The following is a 23,631-nucleotide window of genomic DNA, read 5'->3' as shown; positions in this document are numbered from 1 at the left end:
CTTTCAATTCCTGGCTAATAAATATATTTTTTATGTCAACTATCAAACTCCTCCCCATAAATAATAATCCAGCAACATACATACATAAACCCACAAAATACTGCAATTGTATGGGTATATGGAGAAGTAAGAAAAATCCTGTAAGAAAATTGACTTTACATGTTGTCAGTATAATGTGGCTTATGACTTTTTTCAGTTTAAATTAAGTCTTTTAAATTTTATAATTCAAACCTTTGTTGGGTGCAGTGATTGAGGAAGCTGGGTGACATAAAATAATTATTCTATATTCCTGTTTTTAATCAATATTACATTTTTTGCTGTTTTACTTTAAATAGGAGGCAGGTTTTCTGTTTTGGCCTAGCATTTTATGTAAAAGAGGATAAGTTATTTTGTAGTAAAAGTAGGATAATGGAAAAAGAGAAGAGGATTAATACTACTGTTGAATTCTGTAGTCCTATGGTGAGAGAAGTGGAAAGAAGGGAGGTCAGTAATAATTACACATGAAGTGACCAAAGAAATTCTGTAATTTTTACCTGTAAAGAATTAGATGTATAGAATGAGATTGCTTGATAAGGGCCTGTTCTATTTGTCATAGACTGTGTAGCTTCAGTATAAGCCAAGGTACCCACCAGGTCTCAAGGATATGACACTGAGCCTGCTCTAAGAAACCTGTGTACGAAGTCTTCATCGTAGTCATCTCCCCTCCCCTCCCCTCCCCAGCCCCTCCCCTCCCAGCCCCTCCCCTCCCCCTCCCCCTCCCCCTCAGGCAGATATTATTTTTGCTACATTTGCTATTTTAACCTGTCAGTTAAAAAATAATTATTCTGTCAGTATGGCTGGCGGCTCATATAGGAAAAATATGCTGTCTCTTAATCAAAGGTGATTACAGTTTTTTCCTGTCTATAAATGTGCTTGTTGTGTAACGAGAATGCATTAGTCTCAGCCTGATGTACGAAGTGAAAGGCAGCAAGAAGCAGCACCATTGTTATCACTCCAGGCGTGTCTAATGAATCGTGTTTCCATGTTCTCTCGGTCGGTCATGCCGTAGAGTGCCCTCAGCCAGGGCTAAGCCTCCTGTAAAATGCTCTGTAAGATTATTGTAGCAAGAACAGAAATGCTGGATGAGTAGGGGTGGGGAGAGAATGCCAACGAGACAGCTGCATTTCAAACAGTTACAGCTGCAAGGATTACTCACTGTAAGAGCAGTGACAGACAACTGTTTGAGCTTTAGTGTAAAAGGCAATCTGGGGACTCGCTCTGTCAGAATTTTAGTAGCAGTCTGGTATGTGAGTGTGTGTGTGTTGTGTTTCAAATCAGGTTGTGTCTGAAGAGTGGAAGGAAGTATTTTTAATTTTTACTGCTCAATTGTGCCAATCTTGAAATCGGTAGTTGAGTCATCTTGATTAAAGTCATTGTCTTAGAGGAAGTTTGTAAAATGTTTGTTTTGCAGTGTTGACAGATTTTAAATATAAACGTTCTACCTGAATCACGTATCTGGTTTTCCTCCTCTTGCAAAATTTAATTTTCTCCTGTGGTGATTCCTGTCCTAAGAATGTTGATCTTTCTTGTAATTTGAACACACAGCATTATTTTTTAAAGTATGTGGCTGTTTTATAAATAATAGTAGCCTTATTTTTAAAAATCTATTTCAAATATGATGTAGCTTTTTAAAGGAACATGTTCATTGAAGAAAATCTCTAACGTACACAAAGAGATGAAGAAGAAAATAATAATTATTCCAGCAACCAAAGATAACTGTTAATTTTGATGGCTGTCCCTCTAGGCCTTTATTTGTTTACGTGTATTATTAACAAAATTAAGAGCATATTAATAGCTTGAAAGGGTAAAAAGTAATAATTACTTAAAAATCTTTGAAAAGAGTAGCAAATGGGGGCAAGTTTAGTTCTTAGAAGTCAGTAACAGCCATTGTGCAAGATTTCTTTTTCACTGTGTGACTATTAAAGTAACACTGCAGCCTGACTGTTTTCTGTAGCAGTTGTCTTTTGAAGGTCTTGTTCAATTTATCTAGAAATTTAGTTTTATGGTCTCCTTCAATTTAAAGTTTAGTGGCTTTACATGGAGTCCTGTGATCCATTGAAATGCTAACTTGGGTCATGTCTCAACTGCTACAGTGCTGTGTAGAAACCGTCATTAAAATTCTGGTTATACTGCAACTGGCAGAGAACTCATGCTGTTAGAGATTCCTTAGTTAGACATTATACTGTTAAAATTTTGAGTTACAACGGTGCTTCTGTCTGATGAATATTGTCAACGTTCATAATCATTTAAAGTGGCAAATAGGTCAAAACAAATGGAGCATTTTGATATATATATCTTCTATCTCTAATTCTTATTTGATTGATGAATTGACATTGGGATAGTTAAAATCCATTCCAACATAGATTTGTTAACTGATACCAAATATTCTACACCCACAAGCAAATTAAGGAAATCAGAACTCTAAATGGGTTGAATTTGAATTAAGTAGTAAGTCAGTCCATTTAGTTATTAATGACTTCAAATATAGATTTTACAAAGCAGTCGATGGCAACATAACTGTGATTAATCAGTAGTGTTGTTATGTAATTGGATTTTTTATGGGTATAATGCTGTATTTCAGAATTAACATAGCATTATGCTACTTTGTTACTCAGTTTTTTTGTAAGTCAGTTTTAAGAAGACACTGTAAGTCAACTATACCCCAATTAAAAAAAAGGAAAGAAAGCAGACACTTCAAAAATCTCTATATATTTATCTTTAAAATATTTCATTTGTTGCAACCTTTAAAATTAAATGGATAAATGATAAATTGATAAATGTTATTATAATATTTGCTTAGTACAATTCCTAGGTAGTAGATTTAATAGTTAAAAAAAAAACAAAACTAGTGGGCTTTATATATTGCAGATAAAGGTTGAACACAAAGGCAGTGGGAAAATTATAAATCCTGGATTCAGAGCTGCATTATCTTTTGCATTTTGTCACTGAAATCTAACTGGCAAATAATCTCCTCATTTCATGTGCCTTGCTTTAATCTATTTGTGTTTCTGGAGTTTGGAGTACAATTTGATTTTCAGTAATTTTAATAGCTGAATAAGGAGTGCCAACCCTGAAAGTGTCCCTCCCCCCTCCAGTATTTGCAATGGCCAATGTGGTTACTGAACTCAATGTTCTGGATAATAGGTTTCATTAGTTTTGATGCCTGAGGTAAAAAAGCAGTAGGTGGGAGCAAGAAGTGTTTCTGATGTCTAGACGTTCATTTCAGCTGTTGCTGCAATATGATACATTAAAAGGAAATATGTATCATAGCTCAGAGGAAATATGTATTCTTTGAAAGTAATTCTACTTTTAAACTGTGTAAGGCATGGTGACCTGAATTCTAAAAGCATGAGCTTGAATTTCTTGAAGGTTTCACAATCTTGATGCTCCTCCCTACCCTATTCCATTCTCCCTCTTCCCGTTTTTTTCCCCTTCAAGTAAAGTATGTCAGTTTCATTTGTCGAATTGGAAAAGATATCTTTCCATGATCTCTGCTGGGAAACACAAAATCATTGAAGTATATGCTGCTTTGATATTTTGCCATATTGACTTTTTTTCCTGAACCTTTTATATGATTTTTCTTTCACAGAAGCTTATTAGTTCTGCGAGGAGCCATGTTTCGCAAAGTTGAAAGAAGTTGTATTACAATTTGTGATGATTTTGAAAAATTATTTGGGAACTAAGAAGTAATTAGACTGCTATTTAAATTTTCCTTTCTAAAACACTGTCTCTCTGCTAAAAGAAAACATTTATATAATATTTTTGCAGTTTAAATATTTGATTATGAGGATTACTATATTTAAAAAGGTTAAATAAGAGCCATTTAAACAAATTCTGATTATAGCTTTTGCAATTTAAGTGAGGTAACTTTAGTGCCAAAATAGTTTTTCTTTTTAAGTAGGCAGCTGTGGTAGTACTTAGTTTTATTTTTCAGTTTCAGTCTGGCTATAATTGACCACATAACATCAAGAGAAAGTTTTAATTTAGGAATTTATTTTGGTTGAGTTTTGCCAGTCATTTATTGTACATACATTTTACTTCTCTTGGTGCTTTTATTTCCTGAGACTGTTAACAAAGTTTTAGAAACAATTTTCCATTATACCTAAGTATACACTATAGAGATAGTCTTCTTGCTAATTTATAATCTTAAGCAGTTGATAAACATTTAAGTTGAAACTTGAAAGATCAGAAGAATTAGAAAGGATTTTTCTTTTCTTTTCTTTTCTTTTAAAGATGAAGACAGTTATGCCCTGAGGAGGTTGTAGGTTTCATAAGGATAGGGCCCTGCACCTGCTGGCGTTCTTGTAAAACTTCTTGGCAATTGTTATTCTTCTCTGTTCACATTGGAAGGGAGATAGAGAATTAAGTAGTAAATGCGCCTGTCATTTATAGAAACTTAACCTAGACCAACTATGCCCTGACTCCCACCCCCCCCCCCACCCCCCCAAAAGAGGATACTTTCTGAAAAATCTCAATATGAAGCAAATGAAGTGTTGGTTTAAATTTTACCTTGGGAGGAGGATGTATCAGATTAATTAGTTTAAAAACCTGTTTCTGTGATTTCAGTTTTGTTTAACCTTTGCAAAGGTTACTTTGCAGCTATTTAGAAAACAGTAATTTAAGGTGCAAATTGTGAATCTAAGGGGAAATTTTAAGTGTTGAAGGTTGCCTTTCTAGTCAGTCCTAAGAATAAAAGGGGGGTGGGGTAGTTTAACAACACAAGCCTTATGGAGAAGTGGTGTAATGGAAAGAGCATGGGTGTTAGAAAAGTTGGATTTGAATCCCATCTTTGCTACTAATCCTCTTTACTGAATATAAGGAGATTTTAGATTGAAGCTAATTCTGATGAAATTTGAAAAGTATGTGTACACATAATAAGTTCAAAACAGGTTTATGAATATCTGAAATGTCCTAGTCAGTGCAGTTATGAAAATAAATTGCTTCCCCTGAGGAGTTTAATTAATGGAATAATTTGTATATTTACTACTTATAAAAGTAGATATAAAATGCATTTGATCCCATTAGCTGTTGAGTATAGATACATTTAAACTAGATTTTTGAATATATTATGTGACCTTGGGCAAGTTTAAGATTTTTTTTTTTTTGGTGGTATGAGGGCCTCTCACTGTCGTGGCCTCTCCCTTTGCGGAGCACAGGCTCCGGACGCGCAGGCTCAGCGGCCACGGCTCACGGGCCCAGCTGCTCCGCAGCATGTGGGATCTTCCCGGACCGGGGCACGAACCCGTGTCCCCTGCATCCGCAGGCGGATTCTCAACCACTGCGCCACCAGGGAAGCCCCCAAGTTTAAGATTTTTAAGCCTTAGTTTTTTCATTTATAAAATAGAGATAAGAATAAACTATTGGTCATTGTTCTTAGTTGTAAACTATGAAAAGGAGTTGGTTAAAAGAATACTGAGTATTCACTTTTAGGATCAGTGCTCCAGGTTGGTCTGATGAGAAACTGGTGCTATCACCACCAAGCACTGGATGCTACAGTACTTCTGCTACTTTAACCTCAGGAAACTTGATCTTGTAGCCTCTCTTTTTAGTGCTGACAGAAAGATCTCTCCATCCACTCCCTTTTGAGTCCCTAGATCCATGGTCAAAGTATGGTGCTGGAGCATCTAGTAGTTAGGATGTATATCCTTGTCCATATTGTAGGAGAATCAGCATTTTCAACTCCTGTTAAGGGTGACTGACCATCTTCGTCCCTGACCAGAACTCCTGAAATAGGCAATTTGCAGTGATGGGAAGAGGTCACGCAGAAGTGAATGTTTTGTGTCCTTTACTCTGTCTCATAGTGTTGTGATGGAAGGTAGCACTGCCCCTCCCCTCCATTTATATGTAGTGCTTGGTTCAAACTTGGTACATAAAGCCTCATAAAATGAGAAAGATTGTTTTCTGGGTAGAAAACTAACCTTAACTGTTTAAGTTATTTTACTTTCTTCTTATTATTTTAAAATAAAAGGCTTTCAACATTCAATAGCAGTTCTGCCAAGTATTTAAAGCAATTTTGCCTCACAGTGGTTTTCAAAGTCTCTATTTGATTTTTGAGAGCATTCCTAATTTCTGTCCTGGTGCTTGATGTATAACACAGCCAAGAACTGTTGGACAGTGATTATCGGCCAAATATCTATTATTAGACTCTAAAAATGTCATTCTAGATTTAACTTATTTTGGAATTTTAGAGATGCATTGAAATATACATCACTCTTGTATTTTTGGAAATTTTTTATGTGAAATAGATAAGAAATAAAGTATGGTCTGACTTATGTTCCTTTCCACAAATTTATTTGCTATATACAGATAGTAAATTTAAAGGGTTAGCATATTAATGCATTATCCTTAAATCAATAGCTTAAATAATAGTATTTATTAGAGTGGTTAATCTTGGATCACAGTTGTTGACTTCTAGTAAATTACTGACTGCTTTCAAATCTTTAATAAAATATGTAACTTATGAAATTTAAATGTTTATATGAAGTCCAAACACTGTATCCTTTTAAATTACCTTTACTGACTTATTTAAAATTTTACTGGTTAACTTATAGGATAATTCATAATTTTCTATTTTTTTCACCTTTAGCTTACTTTTCTTAAACAAGAGCTTAATGTAGTGGGATCTGTTTTACTTCATGTAATTACTTTCTTCCCTGTTTTCTATTACATTGGTTCCTAAACTTTGTAATACTATATGAGGGAGATAAAATAATTTAATTAATTATTTAATAATATTAATAAAGGTCCTTTTTCAAATTAATTTTTAGTATTTAAAAAACAAAAGTATTTTCCTGAATTACTTTGTTCTATTTGTATTATAGTAATTAACATAAAGTACATTATATAAATAACAGTATATTGTGTTGTTGGGGAGGAACACTGTGATGGAGTCTGCGGTCTCTTTTTGCTTAAACTGTTCTTTTGTTTTTTGCTTTTAATAATTTATGAGTGAAGGTTAACCAGACACCAATCCTTTGGGTAAAAACAATTATGTTTAGAATACATATTTAGAATAGGAGTCCTTTTAATTCACACCCTGTTCTCATTTTTAGCACTAAAAATGTATTTCAAAAAATCAGTGTAAGCATAATCCAGAAGCTGCCCCCCCCAAACCCCATCTACCCCTTGCACCAATTTCTCATGTCCCTTTGTTATCAGCCCTCCTCCAACCACCCCCATCCCTGGAAACCATTGAGCAGTTTACATTACCTCATTTACCTTTGCAGGAATGTTATGTGCATGAAACCACATAGCATGTGGTCTTTTGAGTGTGGCTTTTTTCACTTAGCATAATGACATTCATTCATGTTTTGAGTGTATCAGTAGTTCCTTTTATTTCTGAATAGTATCCCATTATATGGTTTTTCCACTGTTTGTTCTTTCCCCAGTTGAGAGACAACTGTTTCCAGTTTTTGTCAATTATGGGGGGAAAAGTAAAGCAAGTAAAAACATTTGCTGCAGTTTTTCATGTGAACCTAAGTTCTTATTCTACTTGAATACATACATACTTAGGAAGGATATCGCTGGGCTGTATGTAAAGTGTATGTTTAACTTTAGAAAAATTGCCAAACTCAACTTTTCCACAGTGACTGTAACAATTTTGCATTTCCGTTAGCAGTGTGGGCCAATGCTAGTTACTCTGTGTGCTCACTAGCACGTAGTATTTTCAGTTCTTCTTTTAAGCCATTCTAATGGGTGTTATCTTACTGTGATTTTAATTTGCATTTCCTTAATGACTAGTGATGTTTTGAGCATATTTTCATGTTTTTATTTACCATTCATGTATCTTCTTTGGTGAAGTATCTGTTCAAATCTTTTGTCCATTCTCTAAAATTTTTTTAAAAATTTGTGTTGTTTAGGGATTTTTTCAAGAATAGCATCTTCTGAATACAAGTCCTTGTCAGATTTGTAACTGCTTTTCCCCCCATCTGTGGCTTATCTTCTCCATAGCTAAATGTAACTTTTGCATGCTTTTTAAGGAACTGAGCTCTTCATACTGATGAAGCTCTTTTTAACAGTTTTTATTTCTGGATCATGCTTTTGGTGTCATATCTTTGAAGTCTTTGATTATCCTAAGCTTATAAAAGGTTTCTCCTATATTTTCACAGTTTTATAGTTTCAGGTTTTGCATTTTGTTTTATGATCCATTTTGAGGTTTTCTATATGGTGTGAGGTAGGGTTTGAGGCTGACTTTTTTACATTGGGATATTCATTAAATCCAGCACCATTTGTTGAAAAGACTGTTCTTTCTCCACTGTATTGCCTTTGCAAGCTGTGTTGAAAATCAGTTGACCATATATTTGTGGGTCTATATCCAGACTCTCTATTCTGTCCTGTTGATCTGTATATCTATCCTTTCTGTAGTGTACCATATTGTTTTGTTTATTCTAGCTTTATAGTAAATCTGGAAATCAGTTGGTGTAAGTCTCCCAACTGTAAGATTTAGATCCAAGGATTTCATGGGTTTTGGTGCTATTATAAATGGTACTCAAATTTTTAAAATTTTCTAATTATTCATTATAGTTTATAGAAATATGATTGTTTTGTGTCTGTTGACCTTAACTGACTTAAACTCAGTTTTAGTTCTAGTAGCTTTTTTTTGTTGTTGATTCTTTAGGACTTTCTCATAGTCATGTCATCTGCAAAAAAAAGATCATTTCATTTCTTCCATGCCAGTTAGTATGCCTGGTACTTCTTTTTCTTGTACTGGCTGAGACCTCCACTGTAATGTGGAATAAGAGTGGTAAGAGCAGACATCCTTGCTTTGTTTTTGATATTAGGGGAAAGTATTCAGGGTTTTAACCTTAAGTACGATGTTAGGTGTAGGTTTTTTGTAATTGCTCTTGTAAGATTTTTTTTCAAGACCTATTTTAAAAATTGTTAAAGTCAGGATAAAATCATAATGGTATCTTAAGACAGTGATGTAATTGGCATTGCCTGTGCATGCTCACATTTGTTTAGTGTTCCACATTGCATCTCTAGACAGCTATAACCCTTCAACATTGCAGTTAACAAATTATTTGAGGATCATATGAGGAAGAAATAGAGCTCTGTTGTTTGAGAACTTTCCTTTGACATCTTCTGTTAAGGTCAAAGTAGCACCAACATTAAAAAATAATATCATGAGGAAACAATCAGATGAGAATGTGAGGTATTCTATAAAACAACTAACCTGGTTTCTTCAGTAAATAAATGCCATCTTTGAAAAGAGGAGATGAGTTGTTGCAGGTTAAGGAGACTTAAGAGATATAACTTAAGAGGTAATTGATAGACCTTGTTTAGATTCTGATTTGATATATAATGAAGTACTTGGGAGTGGGATTTGCCTCAGAATATATCAAGAAAAACAAAAAGAAAGAAAGAAAAAAGAAAGCAGGGTGGTTAAGCAGATGACACAATGTTGATAATTTGGTTTAGGAATTTATTTGAGGCCTGTTAAAGGTTTGAAGGTTTCAAATGTTTGAAGGTTTTAATTATAAAAGTTTTTTTTTTAAATATGCAGAATAGGTGTCACTAACTTGGAAGAAAATCTTGGAAAGACGAATGGGACACTTTTTTCATAAATACTGCATCACTAGTACTGTTTAAGGCACAAAAGTCTAATATGTAGAAAAAACTGTTACTGGTGACTGATTTGAAGAGTAATTCAGAAGAGTTGGACTTTGAATGTTGATGAAGTTTTAGGAATTTTTAGCTTACATTAGGAAATAAAAGCAAATTAATATGGGATGTTCCTTTTATTGAAATGTTAGCTTGCTTTCTCGCTCAGGAAAGCTCTACCCCAAAGATAAATGTGTGAAAATAGAGATTCGTGATGCCTTTAGAGGACTGTAGAAAATTTTTGGATGTTTTGTCTTGAACAGAGATAATGTATTGATAGCAGGAATGTTTATTTGCTGTACTTTATTTCCATTTCTCTAGTTATAAATAATATAAAATGTCTCTGACAGAGGTTAGTTTGGAAAAATTTGGTAGGTCATGATTAGCCACATAGGAAGATAAAGAGTTATCTGACATCCCAAGAAAAAAAATATTTATCCAGTTTTATCATTTAAGAAAAGTCCTGTAGAGAAAACCCTTAAATGTAAGTACACTTTTTTGAATTCTTACTGATTGGAAAATAAGGAGAGATGCATTTTGAGATGTCAGTTGGTGTGGTAAATGCATTAAAAATGCGTTGTGAATTTAACATGTGTTTCAATTCTCTGTCAAAATTTTCTCTGGTCAGTACTTTTGTCAAGACACCAAGTAAAAGGCAGAGGAAATTTTCTTCTGCAAATGTCGTTTTCATCCTTTCAATTTTTTGCTACGTTGAAATGAACTAATATAGTTTAGAAGAAAATTAGCTATCTTTTCTAGGGCATTTTATAATTTTTACCTATGAAAAGAACGTTAGGAATACATGAGGCATTGTTAGTCTGTTGGAGTCTCTTGTGTTAGAGTTACTTGTGGGTCTAAGTAATGCTACAACATATTTTAAAGGCAAATATGATGCTTCCCAAAATGTTAAACATTAGTGAAATCATGAGTTCAGGAAATAAATTTGATGTTATATTAAGATTTAATTTTCTGACATTCTCCTTAAAATCATGTCCTTAAAATCCTATTCATATACTGCTTTCAAAACATTTAAAGAAATTTGTGTAATGTCATTTTTGGATATTTTTTCCTGGTTTTCTCTCTTAAAATATATATGATAACCTTTGTATTAATTTGTGACATTTTGTTACTTTAAATAGAACTTTAATAACAAAATTAGTCTTTGTGGCACTATTAGGTAGAAAGATTAATTTGAGAATTTTGGATGATTTCAAACTTTGAAGAGGCAGGTTGGTAAGACCTTTATGTGTGTGGGGGGGATTGTACCATGCCTGTATTTCAATAACTTTAAAATCAAAACACATTATTCCCTTCTGTACATAAGTATCTTATGACTTGGGGCAAGCATTTAACTTCTTTTCTGTGTTTCAGTGCGATTTAATCTACTTAAATTAGCTCATTAACTTTGCTTTAGAAAAATATTTTTAAAGTTTCTTTTATTTTTATTTGGATGCCCTGCTTACTGGTTCATTTTTTTGTTTTGCTTTGTTTTGTTTTATTTTCAGTTGTGGAAGAAGGACTCTGGGAAAATGGCCTTTCCTACGAATGTCGGACGCTGCTCTTCAAAGCGATCCACAATCTGTTAGAAAGGTAAGAGAAGCAATATCATCACGGTGGTTTTGACATACCCAAGTATAATGCTAGATACTCAGAGGATTTCCTGTAATTCTGAAAACACTTTCACATACAACTTTATAAAAATGTATATAAATCTCTTCTTTCTTTTTATATTGATACAATTTCAAACTTAGAGAATTTCTAGGAGTGGCACAAAGTACTCCATATATCCTTTCACGCAGCTTCACTAACAGTTTTTCTTTTGCCCAGTTTGCTTTATAATTTGTGTGATTCCTCACCCTCTCACCCACCCTGCTTTTGCACCCAATGTGAATCATGTGTGTGCATGTGTATGCATTCAGATTTATTCCCTCAAACTCCTGAGAGTCATTTACACACTTGAGATTCTTTTTCTGTAACTCCGAAGTATTTAGGTGTATATTTCCTGAGGACAAGGACATTCTCTCATATAAGCCCAGTACAATTATGAAAATTAGGAAATAAAACCTTGACAAAATGCCATTATCTAATCTGTAGTTCAACTCAGATGTTACCATTTGTCCCAGTTACGTTCTTTTTAGCTTAACCTCCCTCCCGCAAGATTAGCCTGTAATCATGCATTTTATTTAGTTCTCATGTCATTTTAAATCTAGAAGAGTTCCTTAACCTTTCTTTTTCTTTCTCAACATTGACATTTTGGATGAGTTCAGGCCATATGTTTTATATTATGTACCTCAATTTGAGATAGTTTCCTCATGATTAGATTTAGTTTATGCTTCTTCAATAGGAGTACCATAGAAATTATGTTGTGTCCTTCTCAGTGTATCGAAAGAGGAGGCCCATTTGTTGAGCCTCTCATTATTGATGATTATTAACATTGATCCCTCTCGTGAGTGGTGTTCTGCCAAGGTTCTCCACTGTAGATTAATAAGTAACTATGATCTTTGTTATTTCTCTCTTTGAAATTAATAAGTAATTTGTGGCCAGATCCAATGAGATTGTGTAATTATCTCATTTGTTATGAAATTCTGAGTCACTTGGTTAAGCTTCTATTGATGGTTCTTGTCTGTATCAGTTATTACTTGTATGACTGTAATGTCACCATTCCTTCTATTAGTTGGCATTCTTTTGTAAGGAAAAGATTTTCAGTTTCTGCCATGGATTTATGTATTTCTCTCTTTCCCTTAATCTTTCTATCTATATAAATTTGGAAAAGAGGGATTCCTGTTCTACTTAGTCAATTATAATTTATCACTATCATTTAATTTGATGCGTAAATTCTTGCAGATTCGGCCGGTGGGGAGCCCCTTCATGATGGCTCCTGTGGTTTTTTGACCTGTTCTCATCATTGTTTGAGCACCTCCTTACTTCCTGGCATAACAATATGTCCCAGGCTCTGGATGGTGTTTTAAGGGGAGGCATAGATGAGAAAGGATGGATTATTTAAGAATGTCTATGGGAAAAACTTTGTACTTCCTTCCCTGAGTTTATATATAGTTATTTTAGGTGATCAAAACTGGAAGGACATTCTAGTACCTTTAAGTTTCTTATCCAAGCTATTATCTAGGGTAATATCACTGCAGTATCACTGCTTAGGATTCTTAAGTTACAGTTAATAAGTTGTCATAATTTAAGTCACTCAGAAAGACCTTTCCCACCAAATTTATCTATTTTCCATTCTGAACTTTTGTTCCTACTTCTGTGATTTGGAGTAGACCTAGAGGCTATCTGTTACTAAGGCAGTATATTTTAGAAGCATTGATTTTAAGAGTTGAGTACTCTTAAATATTCCAGATATTTGGCAGTTCTTTCTCCCATTGCAAAACAAAACAAAACACAAGTATACACAAAGTCCCTTCAGGAAAGTGTGGAAAATTTACTACTTCCATAATCCTGTGCCAGAATAAAGCTCTTATATCTGTATAGTAATTAATGTACCTTTAAACACAGTCCTTTTTACATAAATTTTAAAAACTAATTAATTAATTAATTAATTTTATTTTTGGCTGCGTTGGGTCTTCATTGCTGTGCCCAGGCTTTCTCTAGTTGCGGCGAGCAGGGGCTACTCGTTGTGATGCGCGGGCTTCTCATTGCAGTGGCTTCTCGTTGCGGAGCAAGGCTCTAGGAGCATGGGCTTCAGTAGTTGTGGCGCATGGGCTCAGTAGTTGTGGCTCGCGGGCTCTAGAGCACAGGCTCAGTAGCTGTGGCACACGGGCTTAGTTGCTCTGCGGCATGTGGGATATCCCTGGACTAGGGCTTGAACCCGTGTCCCCTGCATTGGCAGGCGGCTTCTCAACCACTGCGCCACCAGGGAAGTCCAATAATTTTTTAATGTATATGGAACAAAGTACATATTTTTAAAAATTGTAGCTCACTGTGTTGTTTTTTATATCATAATTTATTCTTTTCAGAAAAAATATTAATGAATTTGTGATTGAATTGTATTCTTTTTAGTATTTTGTGTTTTAAATGGTAGCATGTTTCTTTGTTGGAAGAAAATTAGAAGAGCAGAAAAACTGGGAGAAAAGAGAAATGCAGAAAATTTATTTATTCTGTGCTCATGTATTCAGAATTTATGATAGAAACTGTAGTCTAGGTCAGATTGAATTATTATTTTATAAGAAAGTTAATTGTGTCATATGCAGTAGTATGTCATGCAATAAAGCTTGAGATAGTGCAGAAGAACTTTGGGTTGGGCCTTGGTTTGATTTCAGGGTCTGTTATTTGGACAGTTGCCCTAACCTCACAAAGTCTTAGTTAATGCCCTTTAAATTAAATGTAGGATACTGTGCATCTTGAGCTTTTGTTAGATGTTGTATATGATGCCTGCCACATAATACTTGACCTATTTTGAATAATTATTAATTCCTTTTCCCCATAAATTATTATTTTGCATATTTTAATTTGAATCCTCCTATAAGAGTTTATTTTGAAACAAAACAGTGTTTCTTTTAGAAAATAGTGAATAATCAAGCTGTTCAGCTCCCTTTCTGCTATTAGAATGGATGAGTTGAGATTCTTTTGAAAATTTTTAATAGTTCTTTTGTCCTTTAAAATAGTGTTGTCTTTTCATCAAACTTTAAGTAACTGTGTTTTCTATGAATGAAAATTACCCTAACTCATGAGACAAGGAAGCATTTTACATGATTGTTTTTAGCTCTCTTTATTCATTGTCAACAGAAACTGGGTTGGCTAATACATGCTTGCCCTTCTGTTCTTCTCATAGTTTAGAGCACTTGCTGTAACTTACTTATCTGCTTACAACCTAAATTTATTGAAATGCAGTTTACTATCTTATTCTCAGCAATTTTCTGTTATGTCTTTGCATTTCTGTTTAGATAAGGTTGACTTAGTTTCGCTAACATAAGTATTGATATTACTATTTCCAAGGTTGGACACAACATTAAAAGTCAGTCTGTTTACCCAGCTAATTCTGGAATACCATTCTAAATATAATATCCTTTTTATGTGGTCCTCCATCCTTTCCTTGAATACTTCTGATTATGTGAGCTGAACTTTCCAAAGTTCTTTTCATCTTCTGAGAATACTCACTGTTAGAAAGTCTTTCTTACGCTGAGCAGAAGTCTGTCTCCCTGTAGTTTTCTTTTCTTTACCTTGATTATGTTCTTTGGGGGTCATATATAATTCGTCTAATCCTACTTCCATGGGGTGGCCTGTTTACTATCTTGGTCCCCTAAGTTATTTATTTTTCCTTGTTTGTGGTTCTTACTATATATTACTATATATCCTTATATATTCTTACTATATATCCTCACGCCTTTCTTCCAGCCTTCCAGATGTTCCTCTAGTCAGTTCAGTTCTCTTCATTTTGATTGCCACTGACCTACTTTAAAACTTCATAAGTGTTTCACGAAGTATTGCAGTGGCCTCTTTAATCAATCAGATTAGACTCAGTTATGCTGCAGTAACGAAAGACCTTGAAAGCTCTTACTGTCTTTTGACAGTTGAGGTTCATTTCTTGCTCATGCTGCTGACTATTGTGAGTCATTTATTGTAGCACTGCTCTATGTCCTCTTACCTCCAGGCAGGAATTATGCTGTTGGGGCACCCCGTGTCAAAGATTCCTGATAAAGAGCAAAGAGCAATGGCAAAATACATAATAACGCATTCATTGAAGCCTCTGTTCAGAAGTGGTACATGCCATCTCTGCTCATATTTCATTGACCAAGATATTTACCACCAAGCTTAAAGTCAAGTGGATGAGAAGGTATTATTCATCAGTGGGAGGTACCAAGTCACATGGCCAAGCTTGATGTCAGTGGGACAGGGAGGGATAGCACATATTTGGGAAAAGGATACAATCTACCATACCTCTTAATTGAGGTCTTCTCTCTTCTAATAAACTATACTCCAAACAGGTGCTGTTTATATTACTAAAAACACAGATATGTTTCTAAAACACAATTATCGGTGTATTTATACATGTTTTTGAAACCTTTGAGCCATATTGGCTTCTTACGGTGTTTTCTTCACCTGTGATTTCTGAGTCAGAATTTCAGTATCTGAAAGTGTGTCGGCCTGCTAAGTCTTATGGTTTTAGATCATACAATCATGGTTATTTTTCCTCTCTTCTGAGAAGGTAGTGTGCTTTCTGTTTTCTTAATGATCGATTATCCCTTTTTGGCAAAATGATCAGAATAATAAAATACCATTTTGTATTTTTTACTTCTATAGAATCTGCTAATTTGACTTGACCTCCTCCCCGCCACCCTTTTGTGCCTGCTTTCTCTCTCTTTCTCTTTTTAAAAATAATGCTCTATTTCAGACTGTTCTTCATCAGTCTTTGCAATTTCATGGGGTTTTGTATGTATTTCTAATGAACTTGTCAGAGGTTACACTTCGTATTTTAAGTTTAGGTTGTCTCACACTCCTCACTAATAGAAAAGCACTTTGCTGTGAATAGAGTTTGGAAAACAAAAACCTGCAGGTTTTTTCAGAAATTTCTTCATTTGGCATTTTTAATATTGCAGATTTAATGGCTATTACTCTTATGTTATTATAATTTGTATAGTTTTCATAATATACCATATCCTTCTCATGTAACTCTATTTAAATAAAGTAAAACATTTGGTTGAAAAGCTCTAAAACAAATCCAGGAAATGTATGCAGTTCATATCACCCAGAGTTTTTATTAATGCTTCAGTGATTTGCACCATATATGGGACTTAGGAATATCTTACTTTTGTAGCTTTGAAGAAATACTTAAAATGTCTGCCATAATGCTGTCAGATTGGCATTGTGTGTGGTAGTATACTTTAATTATAATTTTCTTAAGTTTTTAAAATTAAACACAGCTGATTTTGATGGAAAGGTTTTGTTGTGTTTTTTTCCCCCCTCTAAAATGCAAATCATTGCTTTGCACACAATGGAAGATTACATGGGTCTCTTGAAGCTGTTATGCTCTGTCTGGTCCATGCTTACTTAGGGAGACTTTAATCTGTGGGTATTTGATATTTGTAAAACATAATGGCTCTTTGGAGTAGTCCATTGTTGCTGCTTTCCTAATGGATTGTCAGCCTATTTACTCATGGTAGTTTATAACACAGCTGTAAAATTGCCTTGGCTCAGAGCTTCTTATTTGCCAACAGTTGGTGTTTAGAGTGAAGATACTCAATTTGGAAAAGTACAGTAAAAATAACATGGAGAAAATTGGAATTATATGATAACAGTAACATTATATTTGTAAATTAGTAGCTTTCAGTGCCCTGCGGTATTGTGATCCAATAGAGGTGATTATCCGAGGGCAAAGGAGCAAGGTCCTTGGATGTGGTGGTTCAAGGATTTCAAGATGATGAGTATATTCGGTAGAGAATGGTGATAGAGTATAGCTCTAGTTGAAGAAATGGTTATGTGATACTACAACATTGAGGGTCCTTTGGTAGACAAGGTGATAAGAGGAGCTAGAAATGAGTAATTAATAAATTCCCATTTTGTTAAATTGCTACAGTGTGCAGTTCTTTAAAAGAAGTAGAAAAATGAGCCTTTAGACCTAAGGGGCATGTATGTTAAAGGAAGAGACACTACAGACATTATAGACACAAGTGAATGAAAGCATATATCTAATTGTAAATGTCTAGAGAAAAACATGTTCACCCTAAGACTAATTATTTCATCTATTAATATTTTTAGGACTGGGAAAGGATTAAGACTTTAACTTTTAAATTCATTATTATTATTAGTGGGGTTAGACACTAAATGTTTGAAAGTCGAATGGATGTTTCAGGTGAGGCTAGTCCTACAAAAGACCTTAGCCTTAGAGTTTGGAGAGGGTGGAAATAATAGGAATTACTTGGCCAGAGGAGACAGCATCCAGTAGGACAGCATCCACTAGGGCACAGTAGGAATCCAAAGTAATGAAGATAGAAGGGATTAGTTGAAAAAGGTTTCTTCAACCTTAAATTATATGGGTTGGGTATTTTTTGTTTTTTGTTTTTTTAGTTGGGAATTGAGAGCACTGCAGTTTCTTGGGAGGAGACTTCATACATGTTTGATGTAAATTGGATTGATGAGGTAAAGATTTTGATGCTGGTGAGGATGTTCTGGTATGAAGTTATATAAAATTTAGTCTATCTGAGCAGCTCTGTAAGTAGATGATAACACTGAGGGGCAGTTTAGTTGAGGATGCAGTAGAGGAACACTATCCTTGGACTTGTAAAATCTATGAGAACTGTCACACCTGCGTAATATGAGGGGCGCAGAAGAGCCAAGCCAGTGGTGGCTCCCTTCTAAACCTCCCAACTATCCCGTCTGGGAAATGGCTTGCTGATTTATGCTGCGGCTGCGGCTGTGGCTCTTGTAAACTTAGGTCAAGTCTGCCCATGGCTTTGGGGTTGGAGATTGGGCCTTGCCAGCTTCAGAGTCAAGTTGTTCTTGTAGTTAATTATTTAGAGCTGTTGGGCATGACACAGAACCATGTACACACACATACAACCTGATTTCTTTTTTATTTTTCAGCATGTGTTTGTTTCTTTTCTTCTTGAAACAGTGATTTTTTTAGAGAGGTGGTAGGGGGCTTGGAATTATTTCTAAAGAGGAATACTTACCTAGAACTGTTGCTTATGAAACATTTTATACATCTGAAATCACATTGTGATCTTTAAAGGTAATATTGAACTACTTTACAGAATTTTGTCATATCTTAATAGTAAGGTAATTTCGAAAATCTCAATGATTGACGTTACTGAGTGGACAGCCAGGGTTAACTGATACATAGTCTTAGCACTATTTGTGATGTTGATTTAAAGCACTTTTTGGCAGATGAAGTTTGTCTGCTAGGTTCATATATTTATCAACTTAAATATAAATTTTGTCCCTCAAAAACAGTAAAATAAAGGTTGATAGAGTTAAAAAAGAGGGAAATTATATTTCTGATATTCTGTAGTTTTTATACCTTAGCATTCTCTCTCTTAAAAAGATTTGCTTAACTTTGTTCTTCAAGTATAATTAAAACATAATGGGCAGTAGTGCCAGTCTTCCTAAACATTTATTCTATTGTGTTCTGTTCTGTTCTATTCTATTCTGCTTCATTTTGGCTGCGTTGGGTCTTTGTTGCTGCACACGGCTTTCTCTAGTTGCGGTGAGCGGGGACTACTCTTCGTTGCGGCGCGTGGGCTTCTCCTTGCGGTGGGTTCTCTTGTTGTGGAGCATGGGCTCTAGGCGCCCAGGCTTCAGTAGTTGTGTCACGTGCACTTAGTAGTTGTGGTTCGCGGGCTCTAGAGAGCAGGCTCAGAAGTTGTGGCTCATGGGCTTTGTTGCTCTGCGGCATGTGGGATCTTCCTGGACCGGGACTCCAACTGGTGTCCCCTGCATTGGTAGGCGGATTCTTAACCACTGCGCCACCAGGGAAGTCCCTACCTAAAATTTTTTAACACCTATGTGATTTCTTACACGTTGAGTATGTACTATGATTTTAGTCTGGAGTGAGTGGTGATGGACTATAAAGAAATGAAGTACATAATTTTTTTCTACCTCAAACACATGCACACAAGAAAATTCAAATAACAGTGTGAGTCTGGCCATGATTAGTGATTACAAACAAGAAGGGTAACAGTATTATACTGCGAATAGGAAAATACTCATTGGTGTATAGCATTCATTTCTCAGATATTTATTGAAGACCTATTACTTTAGAGCAGAACATAAAGCATATTACATAATAGGCACTTAAATATTTGTTGAATATTGCCAGTAAATAAGGTAGATAACTGTGTCTGACCCCAAATTGCTCATAGCTTCTTGGGAGAAAAGAGCCACAGAAATGATTTATTACAACTCAGTGGTGAAAGTACAGATTTGTAGATGTTAGAATGCTGTGCTGATCTGGGACAGGAAAGATGAATAGAATTAAATAGAGGAGGAAGGGATAGAATGGGATAATAGGGAGGGATTCTAGGCCAAAGCAGGGTTAGTAGTGATTAATGGTAGTGTTCAGTAAAGAAGTTCTCACTCTAGGATCTGCTTCAGAGTTCATCAACGCTATGGAATTGTATGCAGTATTTTGCTTTTCCTTGCGTTTTTTTTAGGAGAAAGAGTCTATAATAACTTTCATTAGATTTTTTAAAATATAGAATCATGACTCCAAAATGATTGAGAACCAAGAGCTTATTAGTACCACAATATATTATCTGCTCCTGAGCCAGCATAGTCCCAGGTATCAATCAGGTGGTAGAACTGTCTTCCTTAGCAAAGCCACATGTCTCATCACATTTCTTCCCATAACTTAAAGTACAAAACACCAGATGGAAATTCTTTCTGTATTGCTTAGTCTTGGAGGCTCCATGTGTATCTGTGTGTGTGTGAGGGGGGGGGGGAGGGAGGGAGGGAGAGGCAGAGAGAGTTTCTCTTTTGGACCAGCCATAGTTGAGATTTAAGAGACTGAGGAGTGTAAAAATTGATAGTGATAGTTGCTGAGTTCTTTTTACCTGTTTCTTGAGTAAAAGGAAACTTTGCCTTCATACTTAACCATATCTACATCTAACTCAGCAATTCTGTAATTCTCTATTGAGTTGCAGGTCAGGGACAGAGAAAGGGAGCACATTCAGCGTCTTCATTAATTTGGTCCCAACCTTCTCTGAGGTACTTGGTGACTTTGCTAACTTTCTGCCACATCATTGGTGACAGTATGACTTTTGACGACCCCCTTATGCAGAAATGTCAGTTGCAAATCCAAACTGTGTTAAAAACACTGCTTCATTCAGTGCAATTGTGTGTTTTCATGTTTTCCTTTCAGTGAGAGGGAAATCACTGATCATATAGAAGCTGATTAGTGGTTGAAAATCACGTAAGTCATTCATGACTCTTATTTGGAACCAGGTGATTTTGGATCGAAGAATCAGTAGTTTCCATGGCTGTTTTGTGTATTAGTGATAATAACCTTTTGTTGACTTTGCCTGACAAAGAGATATGATCTGTAGTGGAAACTCCAGGAGATACATTAGCACAGAGAGTTAGGCTCCCAGCATTCTCATTAGCTTTTTGCCTTTTGCCTTTGTCCTTGAGTGGTCTTGGCTGTGCACTGCTACTCTTCCACTCCAATCCCTCATTTGTTCTGGAGTGAAAACAGTAAATCGAATTTGTGGGTTTTACTTCATAGAAGGGCAAGGGTTTTGAAACAAACTTTATACATTGTCCTCTTTAATCAGAGATATTTTATGTTTTTCCTTCATATTATACTGTCTAAAGCCTTGAAGTTTTTTCTATCCATAAACTGTAAATTCATGTTTTCTCTGTTGTTGAATAAATGATTCTTTTGAATTCTGACCTTCAAGACTTCCCGAGATAATGAAGTGGTATTTATTTAAGTGAAGATGTGTGTCAGTAGAAGACATTGTTTAATGTTTGATGTGATTCTGTACATGTCCTGTTGCTTTCATTCTAAGCATTATTGATTTTAAGATACACCTTCAATTTAATAACAGCTTTTGGAGAATAAAGAAACATTAATCAATAACAAGATAGATCTGGGCTTTTAAAATGAGTAAAGAACTGAGGAAATGTGACAGCATATATGTAGTCTACCTAAAAAACACAGTTAAGTCCCTTAACTAGGGAATAAACTGCGGCAATTTTATTTTCAGTTTTGCTTCTTGAGCACTTTCACCTTATTGTGTTTTCCATATTTTCTATTCTAACTTTAATGGAGTCATATAGCCTTTAACCCTAAAAAGCAAGTTCACTTATCATCTTAGGAAAACAGACTGGTTACTTTGAAAGTGATTTTTTTTCCATTGTGAACAAGGAAGATTGTTGTAGAAGTTCATTTTCAAAATAAAACTAGTTGAAGCAAGTGACTTTTTGATGAGACACTGCTTCAAATTGGCTCTGCCCATAGGGAGTTACATTGTGGCCAGCAGAAACTATTGCCATTTACTAACGCAAATCTGTAATGAGTTGGGCAAAGGCTTGAATTGTTTCCATCCTCCTTGATGGAGTGAAAATTACAGAGCCAAAAGCCACGTGCAGAATTACCTGAATATTCAACAAAGAATTGCTGTGCTGCTCTTTTGCTGGTAGGTAGAACCTTGTATAGAAGAATTATATCCAACTTTCTGACAGGTTTTCTTACAAAATATGTATCATTTCATTGAATAGTATTAGAGATTACTGTATTTCATCAGTTTCAAAATGCACATTTTCTCCTGCCTTTTTTTTTTTGCGTTACGCGGGCCTCTCACTGTTGTGGTCTCTCCTGTTGTGGAGCGCAGGCTCCGGACGCGCCGGCCCAGCGATCCTGGCTCACAGGCCCAGCCGCTCCGCGGCACGTGGGATCCTCCCGGACCGGGGCACGAACCCGCATCCCCTGTATTGGCAGGCGGGCTCTCAACCACTGTACCACCAGGGAAGCCCCTCTCCTGCATTTTTATATTGTTAAAATTAGGGATGCTCTTTACAAATGATGGCATCTCACAATTGACGAGTTATGATATAGTTATCATCTGCCTGTACTCTAGTGAACTTGAGCATAGCTACTTATATTGTTACTTCAGCTGAATTGTGTGCACCTTAGGTATTATATGAGTTGAGTTCAGTTGCCATTCACATGTCTTCAGAAAGAGTACCCTGTGATTTGACACGGAAAAACAATGTACACAGAACGGCATGAAAACAGAAGCGGGGCACAATTTAGATATGAAGAAAGCAAAATATTCATTACTGAAGAAATGATGGCAGTTCCTCATTTTTTTGCAAAGCCATAATCAAGTGCTTTACCATGTCTACAAAAGGAAAATACCTAAGTAGAAGAGGCTGTGCTTTGCTTTTATCACCGAAATCCCTGCTAAAGAATTGACTACCACACACCAAGCAAGAAAGATCCAGCATTAAAACTTGCAAAAAAGGGCATCAGTGGCTTGGAAGAATTATCTCTGAGGTACTCTTAAGAAATGCTGCCTATATTCCCAACATTCTTGATCACACAAAAGTTAAAGTAATATAGAAGTGTGATTGGATTTGAAGCAGTTCAAAAGTGTAAAATGTTTCAGGAATATATCAACCAATTAATTGTGATATTTTTTTACATGTGTAAGAATAATACATAATAAAAATCTATACCCAAAGTCAGAAAATTCTTTCAGTAAGTATAGTGTAAGAATTTTAAGTACTAGGAAAACATTTTGACAGTTTAATTGGTGAAGTTTTTATTTTCAGTGGTGGATCTTATCTGTGATTATTAATTCAGCGACTTGCTATTTTGTTATTGAAACTGTATTCTTGATGTAATTATTGTAGGTGCCTAATGGATAAGAACTTCGTTAGGATTGGGAAATGGTTTGTCCGACCCTATGAAAAAGATGAAAAGCCGGTCAACAAAAGGTGAGTCTTTAGAATGCTTTTGGGTTTTTGGTTTCTTTTACTTGACCACAGCTATCTTTGGGGAAGAGGTGAATGGAGGAAGTAGCTTTTATTTATTTTCCAATAATGTTAGTAGTTTAGTTGTTTGAAATAGATTCCTGGATCACATTTTATTAAATACTCTATCATTAAATTTTTGTGGAATATTAAATTTTGACTAGAAAAATGATTATCAGTAACCCATGTCTAAGTCCCTTATAACCACACTATTTGGAATTGAATTACTCTATTTTGTTATTTTCATTATTCTAATTTATCTTTCTTCCTTATAGTGTTATGTGATATAACTTTAAATCAACAGTCGAGTGAATTCAAATGGTGACAGTTTTTGTAGAATTGTTTGATGCCCCTTAAAAGTCAGTCAACACATCCTTGGCAGTTGTCAAACCAGGACTGGGAATTACTTCTCTAAATAATCCTAAACTTTTAACCATCATTTATTATATGCATGGCTATAAAGGCAGCCTTTGATACTAAACAAATTTGGAGTTTTAGATCAATCAAGCCAGAATCAAAAATGAAAACTGTCAAAATCTAATATTTATCTCACTTTCCTTTGAACAC

At 35.1% G+C, this 23,631-nt stretch overlaps 1 protein-coding gene across 4 annotated transcripts in view; it reads left to right on the top strand.

Annotated features, from left to right (window-relative positions):
- MED13L (mediator complex subunit 13L) overlaps nucleotides 1-23,631 on the top strand; it is a 628,245-nt gene that overhangs the window by 477,008 nt on the left and 127,606 nt on the right. For all 4 annotated transcript variants that reach the window (XM_067015324.1, XM_059040339.2, XM_059040338.2 and 1 more), the window contains 2 exons: nucleotides 11,145-11,229; nucleotides 22,945-23,028. In XM_067015324.1, the coding sequence (XP_066871425.1) occupies nucleotides 11,145-11,229; nucleotides 22,945-23,028 (169 nt within the window). The remainder of the gene's footprint in view (nucleotides 1-11,144; nucleotides 11,230-22,944; nucleotides 23,029-23,631) is intronic.

Source organism: Kogia breviceps, chromosome 15 (genome assembly GCF_026419965.1).
Source record: "Kogia breviceps isolate mKogBre1 chromosome 15, mKogBre1 haplotype 1, whole genome shotgun sequence".
Classification (NCBI taxonomy): Eukaryota; Metazoa; Chordata; class Mammalia; order Artiodactyla; family Physeteridae; genus Kogia; species Kogia breviceps.
The sequence above is the reverse complement of the archived record's forward strand: the minus strand, read 5'-3'. Positions and strand labels throughout refer to the sequence as shown.